Source organism: Etheostoma cragini, chromosome 17 (assembly GCF_013103735.1).
Source record: "Etheostoma cragini isolate CJK2018 chromosome 17, CSU_Ecrag_1.0, whole genome shotgun sequence".
Lineage (NCBI taxonomy): Eukaryota > Metazoa > Chordata > Actinopteri > Perciformes > Percidae > Etheostoma > Etheostoma cragini.
Genome location: NC_048423.1, coordinates 14,782,805 through 14,803,488, shown reverse-complemented (window position 1 = coordinate 14,803,488; position 20,684 = coordinate 14,782,805). Strand labels below are relative to the sequence as shown.

At 39.3% G+C, this 20,684-nt stretch overlaps 2 protein-coding genes across 2 annotated transcripts in view; one reads left to right on the top strand and one right to left on the bottom strand.

Annotated features, from left to right (window-relative positions):
- The window catches only part of LOC117960370 (stonin-1), a 16,511-nt gene extending 8,916 nt beyond the window's left edge, over window positions 1-7,595 (top strand). Inside the window, exons 4-11 of the mRNA XM_034898210.1 lie at window positions 3,008-3,109; window positions 3,268-3,391; window positions 3,653-3,702; window positions 4,669-4,762; window positions 4,866-5,428; window positions 6,248-6,487; window positions 6,606-6,695; window positions 6,778-7,595. Coding sequence (XP_034754101.1) covers window positions 3,008-3,109; window positions 3,268-3,391; window positions 3,653-3,702; window positions 4,669-4,762; window positions 4,866-5,428; window positions 6,248-6,487; window positions 6,606-6,695; window positions 6,778-6,885 — 1,371 coding nt within the window. The 3' untranslated portion in view covers window positions 6,886-7,595. The remainder of the gene's footprint in view (window positions 1-3,007; window positions 3,110-3,267; window positions 3,392-3,652; window positions 3,703-4,668; window positions 4,763-4,865; window positions 5,429-6,247; window positions 6,488-6,605; window positions 6,696-6,777) is intronic.
- Window positions 7,596-7,941: 346 nt separating this feature from the next.
- lhcgr (luteinizing hormone/choriogonadotropin receptor) lies at window positions 7,942-19,162 on the bottom strand. The gene is made up of 11 exons (XM_034898208.1): window positions 18,791-19,162; window positions 18,437-18,508; window positions 13,833-13,907; window positions 13,499-13,573; window positions 12,638-12,712; window positions 12,283-12,360; window positions 12,036-12,104; window positions 11,508-11,582; window positions 9,819-10,007; window positions 9,604-9,651; window positions 7,942-9,207 (listed from the first exon to the last, which is right to left on the bottom strand). The coding sequence occupies exons 1-11, from the start codon at window positions 18,958-18,960 to the stop codon at window positions 8,070-8,072; spliced, it is 2,064 nt and encodes a 687-aa protein (XP_034754099.1). The 5' UTR covers window positions 18,961-19,162; the 3' UTR covers window positions 7,942-8,069.
- Window positions 19,163-20,684: the final 1,522 nt, after the last annotated feature.

Below are 20,684 nucleotides of genomic sequence, written 5' to 3'. Positions count from 1 at the left end.
TGTGGTATGACCTTAAAAAGGCCGTTCATGCTCGAAAACCCTCTAATGTAACTGAATTAGGACAATTCTGCAAAGATATGTGGTCCAAAATTCCCCCAGGACGCTGTAAAAGCCTCATTGCACGTTATTGCAAACGCTTGGTTGCAGTTGTTGCTGCTAAGGGGGGCCCAACCAGTTATTAGGTTTAGGGGGCAATCACTTTTTCACACAGGGCCATGATGGTTAGGACTTTTTTTTTACCTTTTAATAATAAACACCTTCATTTAAAATTTGTATTTTGTGTTTACTTGTGTTGTCCTTGACTATTGTTTAAATTGGTTTGATGTTCCAAAACACTTAAGTGTGACAAACATGCAAAGGAACAGGAAATGAGGAAGGGGGCAAACACTTTTTCACACCACTGTAGGTAGACTGTGTGAAATGGGAAACCCTAAATAACCTACTAAAAGCTTTTCAGAGGGGTCCCGATAACAATAAACATACAACAAATAATATGCTAACCAAAAACTCAATTTACCATAGACACAAAATAGACAAACACAGTCAAATACAGAAACATACATAAAAATTTAAGAAAAAAACTACAAACAAACGATCCCAGCACAGGTATAGCACTTACGGAATAATCATTAATCATATGTTAAGAGCAATCTTTCTTTTATATTTTTCTTAAAGATGGAGTCTGTGTCTACCACACAGAGACACTAACTTTGAGATTACTAAATGATGGGGTACTGGAGAACTACACAATCTTAACACACCACAATAATACTAATTCATTTACCTAGTAATCATTTTTCGACCAAAGGAGCAAAAATTAGTTTTAAACAACCATCTCATCAAGTGTCAAATTGGCAGAACTTAACTCAGTTGTTCCCATCATGACATTAGTTCAGTCCCAGACATCCATCAGTGAGTGATGACAGGCTGCTGCTCAATAAATGACCTGAGATTTCCAGGTGAAGGATTTTGTACAAGTTGCTGTGTGCTTTATTTTATTAACTGTGATAGAGCGAAGCATCATACTGTGGATTGATTTGCCTCTTTAGGAACACATTGCACCTGCAACAATATTGTTTTTTGAGAGTGCTGCTGTTTTTTAATACGTCATTATCACGCTGGACTCTTTGGTGATGATTCACTCCGGAAAGCCTCAACATGGGACCGGTGAATCGCTTTACTCTTCCCTAGCTTGTTTCTTGGTATTCATTGTATGTCTACTATGTGTTTATATGGTCTTAAGGTATTAATACTGGATGATTAGTCACTTATGTCACATGATCTGGAAGTGGTGTATTAGGTGGGAAAATGCCTTTAAACACACACACACACAGCAAATTGCATCCTAACCCTAAAGGTGAGTTTAACTGAAAATTATGTTGGTTGCAACATTTGTCAAAATGGTTTAACAAATGATGTGAGAATATTTTGATCATAATTATCTCAAAATGATAACAGTTCAATTCTGGTTGAGCGCAATACAGTGATTGCAGAAGAAAAAATTACAAAAGTTACTTTAATTTAAAGACTGTTCATATCTGTAGTCTATGGAATTATTTTTAATCTCAATTTCCAATGAATTAATATTTTATATCTTTGAAATAGCCTAAGTATGGACCAATAAAATAGACATGTTTCATGTATTTTTGGTTATATAAGGGAATAAGGAGAGCTTCTTTCTGGGTCCACAGTAGCTTTGTAGCAAAGTGACAGCTGATTTCGAGCCACAGCACTCTCATCCTCATCAATGGAGTCAGCCTACAGTGTTGAAAGAGTGCCAGCATTACCAAGCAGGGGTCATGGCTCCTGCTGCTGCAAATGTGAACACCAAGATCAAAATGAAGTGTCATTGTGAATTCTTGGCATCAGACACTGTGTGTAGCCCCTGGCACTTTGGAAAATGTAAAAAGTATGTAGTGTAAACTGTTGAACATAACTAGAAAGCTAGAGCTGGAACGGCTCTGTTGGACGGAGCTCTCTAACAACATGGCTGAAAGAAGCTACTGACAACTAAACCACTGGCATCGCTGCATGAGATCCCAGTTGTGGGTGGATGAAGGGGGCTTGTAGGGACACCAACCCTGAACAGGTGACATCTGGCCTGGGACTGCATGATGCATCTTGTACTACAGCAGAATTCTGAAATCTCACTGTAACCTTTTAAAATGTGACCAATGCAATGAATTGTTTGATGGTAAAGTGAATGAAGAAAGCATACACTCTCATCTTGCTTTAGCAACAGGGAGTAGATGTTTGTACATTATATTAAAATACAATATACTGTGTGTCCATTCCAAACACATTTTAAGATTATAAATAAAATAAAATCCACTGTTACTATTATCACTGCTTTCTCAGCTCCAATCACATCTCTCTGTGGAGCTTGATTACTATCACCTGTGTGCTCACTTTCCATCAAGTCGGTGCGGGCAAAACAATCGGACTGCATCCCCATTAACTGTATGTGTTATGATCCCAAAGTCCATTCGTGGTCACCGGACTGCAGTTATTTTTGCCTTGAATCATGCTGACCAACAACACAGGCCCAGTGGTAAGCAAAACTATATATCAGTTAGGTCTGGCTTTCTATATCGCCAGCTATTAACGGTAAGATCAACGATGTTTTGGTTCTTTTAAAAGTCTTCCAAGACATTTTGTTTCACACACATTATAATCTGGGTTTGTGTCGTTAAAAATCGACTTGTAATGCACCGTGAAGAGTGTGAGAGCCTCTTTAATCTCTCCTGAAAATGCACATTTTTAGCGAGAAAACAATAGTGTAAGCTAGTGATATGGACCCCGAAATGAAGAGTGACTGAGATAGCTTTAGAAAATGTCCTGAGTTACATGTGTGTATATGAGTCTACAATTTATAATCAGTAGGCAACATAGAAAAGGCAGATGTTTGAATGGAGTTTGGTCAGTTGCGGATCACAACATACACTTCACTTTATCTTCATAATAAGATCAGCAGCTTGTGACTTGTAGTTTCTGTGAACAACTGCAGGCCAAACTCTACTTGTCCATAATCTATGATGTGATTGAGAGTATAAGGGAGCTCTTCTTGGATGAAGGGCTGGAAGACCGCGTCCTGGACGATTTAAGACATGTGAGTTATATTCTACATAACCCTGCTTCATTTTTATAAACAAAATAAAAATGGATATAGTGCACATCTTGACTTAAGCTGTCAGTTACAGTAACGTTAGATCATCTAGTGAGGAGTGTGGGCCTACATCACACCAGCTGTGTCTCCTTGCTGTGCAGCTTTGGGAGTCAAAGATGATGCAGTCCAAAGCAATGGAAGACTTAAGGAAAAATACTATAAACTCCTCCAACTTTGTACTGCAGCTCCCCGCCAACTACAGTCAGACTGACCAGGAACTCCCAGGTAACGTTACTGCTTGAAATGAACTGCTTCTGACATAAGAAACCTAATTACATTGTACATTAATACAACTTTTCAAATGATATTTGATTAAAGTGGTGCAGTTAGTTTAAATGTACCCCAAATGTGTAACTAGGATTCCTGTGTGTAAAGTTGCAAGACTCAAATCAGATATCTGTGGCATGAATGTTCATAACTCGGAGAAAAGACAGCACATTCGTTTTGTTTTTGTGTCACTTGCTCTGCTCTGCTTTTTGCTCTTAGCCTCAGTTGTGGTCCCTGCAAGTCACAGTATGCACAGTTTCCCAATGAAGGCAAGTGTCATCAAGATTTACAGTGCATCCCCTCCCTGACCTCATATGGCTCCTTACATGAGGGGCACATACGCAAACAAAGAAAATCCTAACTTGAATGTGAAAATCAGCAGAATTTCTTAATGTTAAGATATATCAAAATCCACAATGTTGAAATATAAACACCATTACATTTATAGCATTTAATATGATCTGAATTGATGTGGTTTCAACTCCCCATTTTGGAATGTCCATTTTAAGTGGTGTAATTTAAAGTTAAGAAAATCTTGTTTTTATTCTGAAAAAGTTGGATTCAATGGATTTTTAAATTTTAGACACCAAAATACAAGAGGAAAATTCCAACTTGAACATCTGGGTTGCCAAGGATAGTTCTTCCTCTGTTTAAAAACAAAAACAAACCACAACTTCTTTCTGTTTGAAACTTTAAGATTGTTTCCATACAGGCTTCATTTTATTCTGCGTAGTCTAAATGTTTAAGTTCAAAATTTTCTATTTTTTTATTTTTACTTTTAGAGCAGAATCTTAATTGAATTTGATCAACTTGGATACTTCAATTTGTAAACCCTTAAATACTTATAAATTAATCACGTCAAATAACCTCTTGGTAACTTCAAAGAGGGGAAGTCAAACCACATTAATTTAGCTACATGGTTGTCATAGTATAATATTGGAGTGCTATGTTTTAAATAGCACAACAATAAGTAATTGCCGCTGATTAAATGGCTTTTATTTGCCTCCAGTCACATTCACTTCATTTGTCTGACATGAAAGATGATACCTGATAGACAGACCTGTTGATCTCATGGTTACGAGCACGTGAATTCAATCCAATTTTATTTATATTATCAAATCATAAGAGTTATCTCAAGACACTTAACAGATGGAGCAGGTCTAGACCACTATCATTTACAAGGATCCAACAATTAAGGCCATTGGAATAATTATGAAATTTTCTTTTTATTGCAGAACAACTCCGAGACACTTGCTACTTTTTCCCTCCCTGCCGGGTTAACTTACCCTGTGCAGATACCAGCTGGAGTCACTCTTCAAACAGCTTCTGGTACACCCTGACTTCACCTGTTATGGGCCTACATCTGTTTAAGTTTGTGGCATATACAAAAAGGTTGAAATAACATTTCACTCTTCCCTTTTGTCTCATTTAGGTCAACTTTACAAGGTGAACGTTCCTGTTGTGGTTACTCAGGCCCCAGCAGGTCAGCTCCCTGTACCCAAACCCACACACAAAGTCCCCGAGCGGAGAGAAGCTGCTGCCCCTCAGTCAGCTGCAATCCCACCAAATGCCACTCATCCTCAGGAGGCAGAGCCACCCTCTGTTCCAGCTCCCGCTGTCACACAGCCACCACATCCAGAGCCCACTTTACCCCCCGGTCAGGAGATCAGCCTCCCCCAGCAGCAACCAGTTCCTGCTGCTGAGCCCCCGTGGTCTCAGGGGACCCACTCTCCAGAGCCAGAGGTCACACTGGAAGAAAACGAGCCAAGTCCACAACCCGAACCCTTGAACCTCAGCATGGCCGCCTCACCCTGCAGTCAGTTGTTAGACTTCCAGATCTGCACCGAGGAGGCTTTGACACACACGGCACAGCTAAAAACCAGAGACATTGATGAAATCCTGAAAGAAGTGATTGAGGAGGAGCGAGAGAAGGCAGAAAGGGCGAGGAATCTAATGCCTGCAAAGACTGACAATCAGTCTGAGGCTGTTCTTGGGGTGATTTGAAACAAATTTTCTCTCTTTAAGCACACACATGTAACATGTGTTTTGTTAAATGTATGGTTTAAATTAGATGAGGACCTTAATACAACTCTCAGATCCGTAAACTGAATATGTAACTCTGTAACAGGAACCAGCAAATTAGCTTAGCATAAAGATTAGAAACAGAGGTAAATGTCTAGTCCGGATCTGTCCAAAGGTACAAAAATCTGTACTCAGCACCTCCAGTTAAAAAAGGAAGTGTAAAACAAAACATTAGGTGTTTGCCAGACTATTTATTGACATGGAGTTTCCGGGCATTAGGCTAGGCTAAGCTAACAAGCTGCTCACTGTAGCTTTATAGTTACTGGACCGACATAAAGTGGTATCCATCTTGAAAGCGAATAGGTGTATTTCTGTTGGACTATTCTTTTAAAGGGGCACTCATTGTGTTACAAAGTGGAAGGGTGTAGTTTAAAAGACATGGATGTTCATCAGCCATTTAGAGTAAACATGTAAGTCATTGTGGAAAGTGTCGGATCCAGCATTTTTGGAGGTTGACCCACACAACGGACAAAAAGTGAAGATATCTCTGCCTCTGCTGCATTGGTTTTGATCATTCAGTTTTTAACTTGATGAGTCCTCTATGAACTTTATAGAAGTTAAATCCTGGAGTGGCCCTTTTAATTCATCTTAAATATAAATGTTTTCAATTAATGATGAAGTCTGCAATCTTGGATTAATCAAATATATGTGTTCATTTTAGCATACTAGCTTTACATGGCAACTTTAGTTATCATGGAATAACTAATGTTGCTTCTCACAATTCCTGCTAAGCTGGACCTGGACTATAGCTACAGCGAACTGTCGGACATCGTTCAGCTGGACGGTCCTGCAGGCAACTCTGACGTCGAGGAGGAAGAGGAAGGTCCCCTGGAAGAGAACGACTTTCTGGGCATAATCAACGCCGAGGCCATAAAGGCCCTGCAGGAAGGAGACGGAAGCAGCGACGGTAACAGCATCTCCTCCACCAGCGACAGCGAGGGAGCAGACGAACTCGCTAACGTAGAGGAAGAGGTGAGAGCCAGTGAGTTGGATATGCATTTTGTCATGGTTTTATTTTTTGCCAACAGAAACATCTCTGTAGGGAAAAATTCCATTTGCACATTTTAACAACACACTTTCTATTGATTAGGATCCTTTGAACTCAGGTGATGATGTCATTGAGCAGGACATCCCAGATCTCTTTGACACTGACAATGTAATCGTTTGCCAGTATGACAAAGTAAGAACATTTTGGCTCTGTATTGGCCATTATCTACCTCCCAGTTCTGAACACTTGCTCTAAATTGTTGTTTGTATTGCAGATTCACCGCAGCAAGAACCGCTGGAAGTTTCACTTGAAAGATGGAGTGATGTGTTATGGAGGGAGGGACTACGTGTTCTCTAAAGCTGTTGGGGAAGCAGAGTGGTGATGAGTTTTAGTTCTCCACACATCAGATTATCATGTTGAAAGACGGGATGCCGATTTAAAAGAGGAAAATAATCAGTGAAATTGGAGCTCTTGGTGGTGTAATTTGGCTCATGGAGCAGACCGTTAAAACACCTCCGTACAAAATCACTGATACTTTTTTTTTTTTTTTTCATTATGTAATTATCTGAGCAATACAGCAAGTCATTTACGACGTTACAACCAATTACTTCCAGTGTTGCCTTTGAATCCAGACTACTGAGACAAACAGCTTGAATTTATGTTGTATAATATTTAGCTGAAAACAGTTTTCTTTATTAGTGGAGCAAAACATTATTTGATGTGCCGTTTGATTTTCAAACATTTGTAATATCTTGCCTTTAGTCATACTTCAAATATACTGAACTGCACTATTGTGATGCATTCAATGAACCCTTTTTTCTGTGCAACCCCGTACAAAGCAAGTGTTCCCTTCTTGTCATTTTATTTTTCTAATGAACTCAGAAGGTTCTTTTCTTTTCCCTATTGAAACAAATACTACATACAAATTCACTGGAACATGACAAAATAAATTTATAAATGCCAGCATGGACACTAAAATCAATTGTTTTACTGTGGATCGGGTACACACTCAAGCTAGCTACTCCACAACTGAAAATAAAATATTTAAAGGGTGTGTGACCGCTCCAATAACAACATGCAAAACAAATGAGAGACAAATATTTTCGACAAATGGGCAATATTTCTTTGGGGCAGGCCTTGTGTCTTTTCCCCACTATAAAACTGTAAAGTTCATGTTCTGGTATATCAGTTTTGAATAGTGGGTAAAAAATAGTGAAGTGTGCATATTTGCACATAGCATACTGTACCTACCAACTGCTGTACCTAGGTTTGCAAGTTCAAAGTAGAGTGAAAGTTTATAATAGCATATGAAATAAGAAAAGAAATCTCTAAAACACAAAATTACATTTGTCTTAAGTGGATAATTTAGGAATTTCCTGTTTAATCCATCTGCTTCACATGTCTTTGATTTGAGGTTGCTTGGTCGTGACTAATGAAATGATGATCAGCGCCGGCTATGTACAAGACTGACAATCTTTTCACCCTGAACTTAAGTTTAAAGAAACGCTACATTTTGAGCAGCACATGCTGTCTTTATGTTCATGATAGAATTCTCACGATAAATGATCATGTGGCTCCTTTGTTTAGAAAGCAATCCTTCATCTTAATATGATAGGCATAGAAGCTAAGTGAGTGAGGGTTTCTGTTGGGCACGTTGAGGTGTGAAGCCAGAGTCTGTGACCTGTACAAGTCAGCACTGGCATGGCAGCAGCCGCAGCGACTCAGCAGCAGCCACGCATCCTTCCTGAAAGCCCGTGTGAAGAGTGTGTACAAGAAAGGATTGCAGAGGGAGTTGATGGGATAAAAAAGGATAAGCAGGATCTTTGAGTGAGACACGGTTATGAGGGGCATACACAGGGCTGCGGAGATGGCGAAGAAGGAGATTGGGGCCATGCACACGAAGTCGGTGAAAATGAGCACAGCCATGCGCTTGGCAATCTTGGTGTCTCCATGACGGGTAGAATGCTCTGGGTTGCGAACGCTCAGATATATGCATATGTAACAGTAGCAGACCACCAGGAAAGAGACAACGTTGAGAATAAGCACAGCCATGACATAAACCTGCGAGGCCAGACTGTCGATGTCCATCGGCAGGCAGATGCTCACTTTGCTATAACTGCTGACCCCCACAAGAGGGAGCAGGGCAACCAGCAGAGAGAAGACCCAGCCTGCCCCCATTATAGCTGCTACGTGGCGCATCCGCAGCCTCTTGTTGACATGCATGGCATTGGTGATGGTGTGCCAGCGTTCAAGGCTAATCACAGTCAGTGTATATACTGATAGCTCGCTGGCAAACACAGTTAGAAACCCTGCAACGCCACATCCGAGCCCTGTCTGCCAGTTTGTGGCGTGGTTGTAGTACTGGTGGCGGGAGAGGTAGTCCATGAAGGCTATAAGCATCAGGTAGAGCCCCATGCAGAGGTCAGCAAAGGCCAGGTTACACATGAGGAATTTGGAGATGGTTAGCTTGTGGTGGCTAATCAGCAACATAGCCAGAACAGCCAGGTTACCAGTCACAGCAAACACCGTAATTATCCAGGTGAGACAGCGCAGGAAGGAAAACCCCAGCAGGTCCTCACAAGGGTTAAAATCATCTGGTATTGGCGTGCACTTGAGGAAAGGGCTGTTACGACAAAGAAATTCCAGGTCTGGGTACTGAAAGTTTATGTCATCGATAGGATTCACGCCATCTGCAGTGGGCTCTCTGAAGAATACAGAGATGTTAAGTTTACTGTAACCACAGATCAAAGATCAAGGAAAACAATCTGTGTAAGTCACAGTATGAAATTATAGGGAGAAGATGAGTGAGAATAGAGAGAGGTTTACTGTATGTATTTTATACATCAAGTTATGTGTCAAAAAATGATATTATAATAATGTGTCATACTGGTTAAAAAATAAAGAATACTGGAATGTGTTTTATTATTTCTATTTTTCCAATTGCAAATTTGGTTGCTACGTGTAAATTACGTGTAAATAAGAGTAGACCATCTCAAATTTTTGGAGTTAAGGGGAGGGTCCATAGAAGATATTAATGTTAGGGAGGGTATTTAAAAAAGTATTTGTGTACAGTCCCTAAGCGGGCAGTGAAGTAACTTACATTTCAGTTTCGCTGAAATCACAGAACTTTGAGAAGTTCTTTAAGGCACTTTAAATGAAAAAACAGAAGGGAAAAGGTTAGATCACAAAATATCAATAAACTCAACTGCTAATTACCAAACCTCTGATGATCTGTATTCATCGGACAGAGCCTTTTTTTTTCTTTATGCAGATGTGAATTGATTTGTTAGATCTCTGGGAGCAGTTGTCGGTTACCTTTGTTTCAGACGCCATGTGTGGAAGGCACAGCAGTGGCTGGAGTATGTGAGTTGGGCATCCAGCAGCTCCGCCAGGCTCTCCAGTGGAGGGAGGGTCTTCAGAGCAAATGCAGAGCTGGCTTTCAGATATTTCACCTGCCTCAATCCTTTTGGGGGGAGGGAACTCACAGCTGTGGAGGAAACATCCCTGAATCACACACACAGAGGACATAGACATATATTTCAGTTAAGATTAGTCAAATGTCTACAAAGAAAATACAGTGTTTCAATAAGGCATTGGACTAACACAGGCAACGAGAACAATCTAGCAATCTATTTATCGGGATTTCACGTGTATTCTATACTCTGTGGTCTCACAAAAAGGGCCACGATCTGGTGTTTTGTTAATTATTGTAAGTAGTGCGGTTTCAGGAAAATGTGCTGAGTCTCTTACATGAATGCACTAAGTTCTAAGGACTGTGGCAGTCAAGCCCTTATTCACAGTTTTCATATTCATCAAACCTTCAAGGTCTTTTGGAAGAGATGCTCATTTACAACATAAATGCTTCTTCAAAGAATAGAGGCTGCAATTACTGTCACTTACAGGGGACTGAATCCATTTCATCCTAAGCAAAAAAACATTCAGGATCTACTCTGCGATCACGGATGTAATTCATAACCAAGATAACAGAAAATTTCATATTTATAACAAGGGCTTGCAGTGCATGCTCAGCAGACTGGGCCATTTGCTCTCTAATCAGTATTCAACACTCCTTCTTGGTTTGGTGGTTGTTTACACAGACAGGCTGTCACCCCAGCCCGATGTTTATACAATAAAATGATCAACATTGTTATGAATATTAATCTTGCTTCACTGGCCTAGTTCAAATATAGTTGCCTTTATGCTGTTGATTAAAATAACAAAAGAGGTAGCGAATGTGGGATTGTCTTCTTTTGTTTTAAACTTTGTTACAGTCATAAATGGCCTGCTTTTTTATTTCATCTTCTTATTGGTAACTTTGCTTCTGGTACATTTCTGACAGTGGTGGAAAGTACATTAAAAAAATGTTTATACTTTCCCTACACTATGTTTATTTGACAGATACTTTGCAGGTGAAGACTTTATATTAAATCATATATTCAGTTGATACAATATGATGTATTTTATGGAAGCAACTGCCCAACAGTATACAGTATAAAATACTTATGCTCTGGGCTGATGAACTACAACATCAAAATGAACACTAATTTCCTGTCATTCCTCTTTACTATGTTATCTAAAAAGACAAAACAACTGCTTAAAAACACTAAAAGTGAAAAAAAGAAATGCTTAACATTCTGAAAGGGGCTATTCTGCATAGGAAATACATCTACAATCAACAACTGGAATTCAAATCAGTTTACTTTTAAGTTTTAATTAATTGTACTCTGTTTTACACTACTAACCCCTTAAGATCACCTGAGCTGCTAAATGCTCCACTGTGTTAATTAGCTGTGTGTCACTTGTCTTTTAGAGTTTTTTGGCTGAAAACAGCTGTCTGCTGTGCTGAAAAAGACAGGGGTGAGAGTGAACTAAAACCAAAACAACAAGCTGAAAGATGCAGCTAGGCTTTTTCCACCACAGAGTTTTAAGCTGACTTCCAGAAAAATGTCATGACATTTCCTTTAGTTTCATTGGTTTTTATGAACTTGAAATATTGTCACTTACAGAGAAATTGGACCTATGGCTTGTTCAAAAGCGTCTTCTTGAATGTCACTGAGATATCTGTTGTCTCTCAAAATCCTACAAAAAATGTAAAAAAAAACAAAAAAAAACTGTAACACAAGTGACCTCCAGTCCAAACAGTAGTTTAGAAGTTAACATGCAATATAAAAGAAAATGTAAGATGACACGTTAATGGCCAACCATGCCCCTGAAACAATTTTTCATCTCCTTTTTGTTTTTTTAGCTCGACACAGAGGACGATGATTATTTTTAGACTGCAGGGTGTCTGCACACATCTCATCCCCATCAACATTCAGCAGTACGGGGCAGAGCAAGAAAACAACGGGGCATCCAATCTTTGTTTAGTCTTACATAACGTTTGTTTACTGGTACACATTTTTTAAGATTACAAAAAGAAAAGCCTTAAACCTAAACAGCATACTTATCAGAAACATACTGTATCGGCATGCTATTATTATTAGTATGTTGTTGTTGTTGTTGTTAGGGTAGTATGATTATGAAAATGCTTACAGTGTGTTGATCTTGGTTCCATTAAATGCGTGAGATTTTATTTTCTTGAAGCCATTTCTAACCAGGTTCCTGTCGAGGACACAATGTTATAAATTTGCTTTCAAAAGCAGCTATCACCAAGGTCAAAAAAATGTACATCTAATTACATGAGCATATTGAGACATATCAAAACACATTCTTAACAGATGGTGACAAATTGTTACCCTTAGCTTCGATAGTTAACAAAAACGTTTGCCCCTGTACTCACATGTCAACATACTCCTCTGTGATACCCTGGAAAGAATTGGCAGGAATGATGTCAATCCTCATGTTGTCTGCCATTTCTCTGAAAACGGAGGAGATAACCTTCAATTTAGTCAAATTTTCAGTGAGACATAATTATACACTTTCATAGAAAAAGAGCAGTTTGACAAATTGTGACCCAGTTGGAGATTTTTGCCTCAGGGTTGATGGCATCGTGACATTGATAGATAAAACCGGGCTTAGAATAAACAACTTGGCCGCCGCTTGGAGTTACAACACGAAGAACATGCAGCTTTGGAACATGCAGAAATACACTAATCCAGTTTGGAAACACACTATTTTTTAATGGGATTACTTACAGAATAATAAATGGCACCAGGGAAGAGATAGTTGTGAAGTCTGGGAAGTGTATCAGCCCTGTGTTAGAGATGCTCCTGTGAAGAAGAGCAGCAGAGATCATGAGCAGTTAAGAACAATTTTCTTTCTGTATTATTTTCTATTTCTAACTACAACAACTAACTGCGTAAACACATTACACACGTGAAAATTAACATTTTTTTGTCCCGTATGCACTGTTTTTGCTGCTCTATTTGTCTTCCGTCTTGCAATAAGAATATATATTAAAAAAAAAAGAACACATTTCCAAAGTGCCCGCAAAATGTCACAGGGTTGCAGATGTCTCGGTTGGTAAAATACATTTCCAGTTCAGGTAAATGTAGTTTATCACATAATGCCACTATTTGTTTGTGACGTCATGCTTTGTCACATTTAACTTACAGAAATGAATCCAAGATAAATCAAAATATCGATGATAAGCTGGATTCTACAATTCTCACAATGCAACACAACAGCATCTTGCATTATTTCAAAAATATTAAAGTATCTGAAAGTCAAACTCAAGAGTACATCATTGACTTTTTAAACCCCTTAACATCCAAGTCTGACATGTTGTACTTAGTCTGTATAGGCTTTTTCCAACTCTTCATTTTTATGCATTTTATGCTGATCTTTATACAGACAAGAGAAAAACATGGACCGATTAACATACCACAGCATTGTTTAAAATTCCCATTAGGCCTTTATGCACTACATTTAAAATAAAGTCATGTGAGTTTGTACAATGCGTGGTTGCAGAGCAGAGGATTATAATGACTTACCCACCTGCTGGTCAGTGGGGTTTGAATAAGTGAATAATGATAATAATATAAAGCATGACTTACAAATATCCAAGCTTGGGCAGGTCAGTGAAGGCCCCTTTCTCAATAACCCTTAGACTGTTGATATTTTGCACTGAACTGCGGAAATAAAAATGACGAAAAAGCATCAGTTAACAGAATATCGCTCTCAGTGGCTGTCAACAAACTAACACAAAGAAGCCCGTTTATACATCTGCCGCTCTGAAAGTCAAGGATTAAACATGGCGCTTTGGGATTTAGAGTCTTATCCTGTGAAATTTAAATGCAATGGAAAACTCCTACCAGCTGTTCAAATGAAATATTGATTTCATCATGCAGCATGAATTTTACGTTTTTCGGAATGTAAAGTGCCACTTACATTTCAGTCAGGTGGTGGAGGGAGAGGAAGGCATGTCTCTTTATCCACACGATGCAGTTGCTCTGGGAGATCTCTCTGTGGCACAGACATGGCTTCACATCAGTGAAAAGATTACCAAGAGCCTGTTTAGCCAAAAAACATCAAGAGCAACCCAAGATTTTCTTTCCTTACTCACTTTTTAATGCACTTTTTTTAGAAATAGGACAGAGATGATTGATATCGGTATAAAAGCCATAAGGGGAATATTAAAATACCACCACCAGCAATTCCCACTTCTAGGGCACCTACATGTTTGGAAAAGCTCCAAATGTATCAGGAATGCATCTGGGCCAGGAAGACTAAGTGAAGATGTTTAAAAAGGAGGACTAAACAAAGGCATTCAGAGACAAACAAAGTCAACAAGACTTCTTGATTCGTCCTTGAATACTTTGTTTTCTTATGGAGGCATGGCTGACTGCCCTCTCCATCTCCTTTTTGTAATCATTGTGTTTTAGACTCCCACTTTACTGTAATCACCCAACACTTTTCTTAGGTCACATCACTCTGCTTCCATCTTAAACACATTTATTTTAAGCCCTCCTCTGATTGCATTGTGTACAGTATGTCTCACAATTGCCACTCACAGCTCATGAAAAGCTTTTTCACATCTACATGTGATTTCTAGTTTGCGTCACCAGTGACAAACTACACAACCTTGTGTCAATCTACCTTGACACAGGAGTTACTGTAATAGGCTGAAAAGACAAAGGGTCACAGCTTTAGGGCCGTAACCTCATTTAAACCTGAATGTGTTTTATCGCTTTATACTAGGGACACGTTTTGAACATAATGAACACATTGAGGAAGTACTGTAAGTATCTGACACTGATAAGACTTGTCCCTGAGGAGCGGAGCAAAGTCAAACACTTGACACAAACTCAAAATGATTTCACCACAGGCAAACACACGTTATCTGCTCATCAAACTGTTAGTAACATGTTATTTTAATGGTGAAGCCCTTACAGGGTAATGTAGTGGCTTCAGGACTCTGTATTTAGTTGCTGTAAACATGATAAAGATTATACCTTGATAGGTTGACTATTCCTTCTGCATGTTTCCAAATGAATTTTCATATTTTTATATCTTCTCTAAAGTATCTCATGAGAGGAACCTGTCTTCTGGAAACTGAAGGTTCGGAGTCAGGGGCCCTGTATGTGAGAAATGGTCAAGATCCACATGTGAAGTGGGTAAAATCATAACAGGATGGGGCCCTGAAAGAGTTGCTGTCATAGAGTGAAAATAACACACATAAAACGTTTATTGGTGATCAGAGTCGCAGAGGCCCACACGCGTAGTGGTTTCTGTCTGATGATGAGAATCTCCTGAGTGTAGGATGATGTTAGGAATGAGTGGGTCCAGAAGGGAGGTCCTAAAGACTATAAAGGATGTGTCAATTTGGAATTCGCTGAGAATCTTTGAGCAATGCATCTGATTGCATGACAACTATTCTTCCTTTCATGAAAGTCTGTTCACTGTGTGAATAAAGCTGCATTTATTCTAAAGTCATGGTATTCGTCATGTGTGAAGTCTTCTCCATCATTTCCGAGTCTCACCCTACACTACTAATAAATCAGCAAAGAGGTTATGATTTGACTTTGATTTGAGGGTTATTTTACAAGGATTTTTGCTGTAAATTGTACTTATACTACATATTGGTGTGTTGTGTGCCTTCTTATTCAATTAAAAGGCCCAACATTGGACTTTCAAGTCAGATGGTCATGAACATATCTTGCTTTTGCATGGCCTTCATTGTGTCACAGCTGTGTGATATCTATCTTTCTTCTTTTAAATAAACCTTGTTTAACAAAGGATATCTATAATTGTCCTCTTTCTTCTTAATTTCAGTGTAATGTCATAGGTCATTGTTTTAGTTTATTTGTTGCTTTATTATTTGAAATAGGCCTGTTCAGTAGGTTTTCTGGGTTCATAGTGTTTTGCTTTGGTTCTGCCTGTGATGTGGGGGGTAGATCACCTGCTCACTAGCTTGAAGAGAGTGCCTGCAGGTCTATTGCGAGGGGCTGGGCAATCCTAAAGTGTAGATGCTTGTGGTTGTGGAAGCACATGTACAATATATATTTGTATATATTTAACTAGGGATGTCAGCAATCCCATTTAACTACATGGTATGGTATTTTCCACATTCAAGTGTTTTGTTTCTCTTCAGTTTGGCTCACCCTCTACTTACAGGTGGTAGGTGTTAATTGGATGAGCCTGGGTTGAAAGGGCCTGAGGAGGAGGAATGGGCAGCTTGCAGAGAGGTTGCGGTTTTCGTTTGTTTGAGGGTATTTTTTTTGTATTTTGTTTAAGTATGTTTTGGTGTCGTTTTTGTTAACACATACACAAATTGTGCACTTTGAAAGCCTTCTCTCCAGTCTTCAATTCTGACATTTGGTGGCAGTGGTGGGATACTTTTTTTTCATCTCTGACGCTGGAAAAACTGGAAAGGCCAAGTTGCCCCAAAACCCAGCGTGTGAAGAAGGTCATGCAGAGTGACCAGGGGAAAACCTTACAGTATGACCCATGGGAACTGGTAAGAAACTAGGGGGCCATGACGACGGTGGTCATGAGTGTCCTGACACAGCTAGATGACTAAGCGGAATGAGGTGCATTGTCTTAGCTGCTGGTCCATTGTCCACTTTAGTCTACGTTCCTCAGAGACAATAGGGGCCAGGAACCTGGAGCAGAGCAAACATTCCAGTATTGGAAGATAGAGATGACATTGAGCAATATTTAACAAAGTTTGAGCGGTTAGCCACAGCCTACAGATGGCCTGGAGCAGAGCGGGCTGTGCAGTTGGTTCCCTTGCTGACTGGTATGGCCACATGTGCTTATGTTGCTATGGATATAAATGAGTCAATGGACTATGACAAGGTTAAAGAGGCCATTCTTGCAAAGTATGACATAAAAGAAGAAATATATCATCAGATGTAGGGCTGTCCCAAACACTTTTTAATCTAGCAATTAATTTTTCCGATTATCGATTCAACGATTAACGATATTAAAATGGTTGCTAGAACTTTGGACTTTCCTAACTGAAGTAATAGCCTATGTTGTAAAAATAAAATTATACCTGGCAAATGTATTGCACACATAAGGCAAGTTCGGGTTTACAGAGTGTCTAATATAACAGTCAGCAATTGATTGGGTCCCAATTTTCATAACCCGCCCACGGTATGCTGTGACCCGATGTCAATAAGTTCTCCCTCAAGCTGTGTGGCACTACAAGTTGATATATGAGCTGAGCAGACCACAGTAAATTCCGGTCCTTCAGAAAATCATGAACATGAGGGAAAAGAGTGAGATGACAACTCTGGTACAGACCAACATGGATGAAGCACAGAGAAGGCTAAAAGACTTGTTTGATAAGAAGGCTAAGACCAGAGTTTTGTTGGTGGGGTTTTAAAATGTATGTTTTAGTGTCACGCAGGACCAGAACGGGACATGAGATTGAGAACGGGTCATTTACACATACATCATACTGTATACTACTTCAATGTTTTAATACTTTAAAACAGGAAATTGCACAATTTTCCAGACTTCAGAGGCATGTGAATGTGTGCATGTGTCCTCTAGAAATAAATTCACAACTTTAGCTTATCTTCAGTAGTTTGGTTTTGTTTTCTAGTCCAAAATGGACATTCTGTAAATGCTCTGCACACAGACCAATAGGCGGCGCTACAAGGAAAGCATTTTATTTAGAGGTTAATTTGCCAAAACCTCAAGTTTTTAGTTTTTTGTCCTGTACATCACAATTCCTCACAATGGAAAGCAAAAACATGATATATGACGATAATAAAACTAATATTATACATAATGATATATATTACTAGTTTATATTAAGGCTTATTCAGGGTCAGTCAATTGTATTTCAGTTTGAATTTTATGTCTAAATAATTTCATATTCCAATAATGGCAACATTAACTGTGTTAACATGCATAACATATCTGATCACTTTAAAACGTTTCACTTAAAGTGCTCATATTATGCTTTTTGGCTTTTCCCTTTACCTTTATTGTGTTATATATCGTTTGTGTTCAGGTTTACAAAGGGAAAAAGCCCAAAGTCCTCCAACCATCTCCAAGAGAAAACACTGCTTCAAACTGCTGTATTCTAGTCCAGCGTTTACTTCTGTGATGAACGTGCGTCACTTTGTAATATGCGTTATAATGCTTGCAAATGTGCTAGCACGGGACGCCCTAATTCTCTACCTAGCTACTACGCATCTGAGACTCCCAAAAAAGATGAAATAGAAGAGGGATGCCTCACTCGGTAAAACAGAGAGCTCAACTCACAGGGTGAAAAGAGGAGCTGTAGTTGCCTACAAAAATATGTTTTTTTTTAATCAAGCCATGTAAACCTATTCTGTTAGAACCTCTAAATAGAATTAAGAACCTGAAGATGAGCATAATATGTGCACTTTAAAGTTTCAATAGTCAGCTTTCTTTTCTTGTACTTTCATCAAGGCTAAAGTGTCTATCAGCTGTCCACATGTAGCTTTAATTCCCCTATACCCTAATTTCTTCACCCAACCAAAACACAGCCTAGAAAAAAACAAGGGACTTACATTACTGTAATGTTAATCAGGTCCTTGAAGGCATGAGTGGGTACTTCTTTCAAGGGCAGATGATTGAGCCTTCTGAAAGATTCATAAGTAAAGTTGTTAAATCCACAAGTAAAGAAGCCAAAAGAAAATAGTTTATTTCAAAATTACATTCAACATAAAATAATAGGTTACATTTAGCCAAATGCCCCATAGGAATATTACAGTGGCTGTAAGGGGAATAATAATAACAAAAGGTTCAGACGCACAACAAGTCCAATAAAGAAAGATAGCACCTTAAAAACATTGGTGGGCTCTGTAAAAGATGTTTATGACTGGACTATCAACACTGAAGCTGGAGTTAGTTTCTTTACTTACAGTCGAGGCACGGATGCTGCCCTGGCCCGAGAGGCCAGCTGAGTGTCTCTGCTGCACTGAAAGGTGTCGGCGCTGCAGCGGCAGATGGCCGGACAGGCATAAGCCCAGCAGGAGCGCACATGCAGGACACCGGAAAGCGCGACCAGGAGCCAGACCGCCCGGGGAGCCATGCGTGACACCGGGCTACTCACTACGGGATTCAAAAAATTAAAATATAACAAAAAAAAAAACTACTCAGGAGAATCTAACATGCCAGACCAAAGACAAAAAGGCAAAGTAGTTGCACGGTAGTTTTTCCACCTGCGCTTTGGATTATAGGACCTACTGCTGCTTTTAGGTGCTGTAGTAATTGCGAGACTGTTGCCCGTCTGTAAGATTAAACAAAGTGAAAGTCAGGCGCAATTTACTTACTTGACAGCTGAGCTGCAGAGATGTGACGTTCAGTGGGTGGAGACCATAAACGATCTGTCGAGTGAAGTGGTGAAGTCATGCTGTCATGCAATTTTTAAGGGAGCATTAACAGTTGAAGTAGCCTACTGAGAAGCATTTATTTTTGTATATTGTTAGTTTCGATGCTGAAACATTGTAGTTACTATTCCTCCACCCATTGGTTTACAATAATTCCATAATGTGTTGAATCTTCAGGTGCAAATTGGTTAAAAAATGGATTACACAATTTCTTGATTTATTCTGTTAATGGATTTTATTGAATAAATTACCTGAGACCAGTGGATGCCTGGCAGTGTAAAAACATGCATTCAAATTAGTCAAACAGAGCAAAGTGGTTAACAAAAATGTAAAGTATACCCTATGCCATTTAGAGCTAAATCCTTCAAAACGACGGATGCAGTGGGCAAGACTTATAAAACTAACTTTCTGTCAAACTGACCCTTTGTTCGAGAAGAACTACGTGAAGCATGTCATTTTATAAAATTGGCACCACCTACACCCTGTAGTGGGTCTAACTGCATGCCAATTACTGCTCAATCAATCCTTTAGCGGAAAGGGGGGGAGGGACTGAGAAGTTGTCCATGTTCAAGTCCTGGATCTTTGCAATCCTACCTACAACACCTTCAAATATAGTCTTTATATCTAAATGTGTTATTTGAATGCAGGACTTAACTCGTAATGGAACCTTTTTCATTGTTAATTATTCATAATCTTCTCTTTATTTTCTCAGTGAGACATACAATAAAAATTCAAATAAAATTACCCAAATGCACCAAAAATTACAGTTCACATAAGCAAATACCCTTGGAAATGGGATGAAATATGCACATATGCACTTGAAAGCATCACCTTGCGTCACTGTAGCAGCCCTAAAATGATAAATTATTGTTTATTTTTCAGTACACGTTAAAGACCAATAAAAAGGAAAACAAGCCTGTTTTAAAGCTTTAATTGTGTACTCTTAAACACACACACACACACACGCGCACACACACACACACACAAATATATGTTCCATTAAAGACCTAAGCTGCTGATAGTGATACCAAGTCTGTATATCTGGCTGCAGTGAGTAGTGCCACAGTCCCCATGTAGATGTAGCTCAGGCAGGATGCTTCTTTTTGTTCCACTGGAAAACATTTTCATAGCTGTCATGTCAACCTGGGAGAAGGAGAGTGAAAAAATGAGAACAGCAACAATACATACCCAACTTTGATGTAAAACCACATTTGCTTTTACTGCACTTTACTTCACAGGAGACAACACCGCATTGAGCCGAGGTCCCATCAACACCAGTTTGTTAAACAAAAAGCGTTTGTCACTACAGTACTTTACAGAATCTTCTCTGCTGTCACCCTGACCCTATTTACAGCTTCTTCATCTTGCTCCTCCACTCTGCCACTGTGACCCAGAGCACACACACACACACACACACACACACACA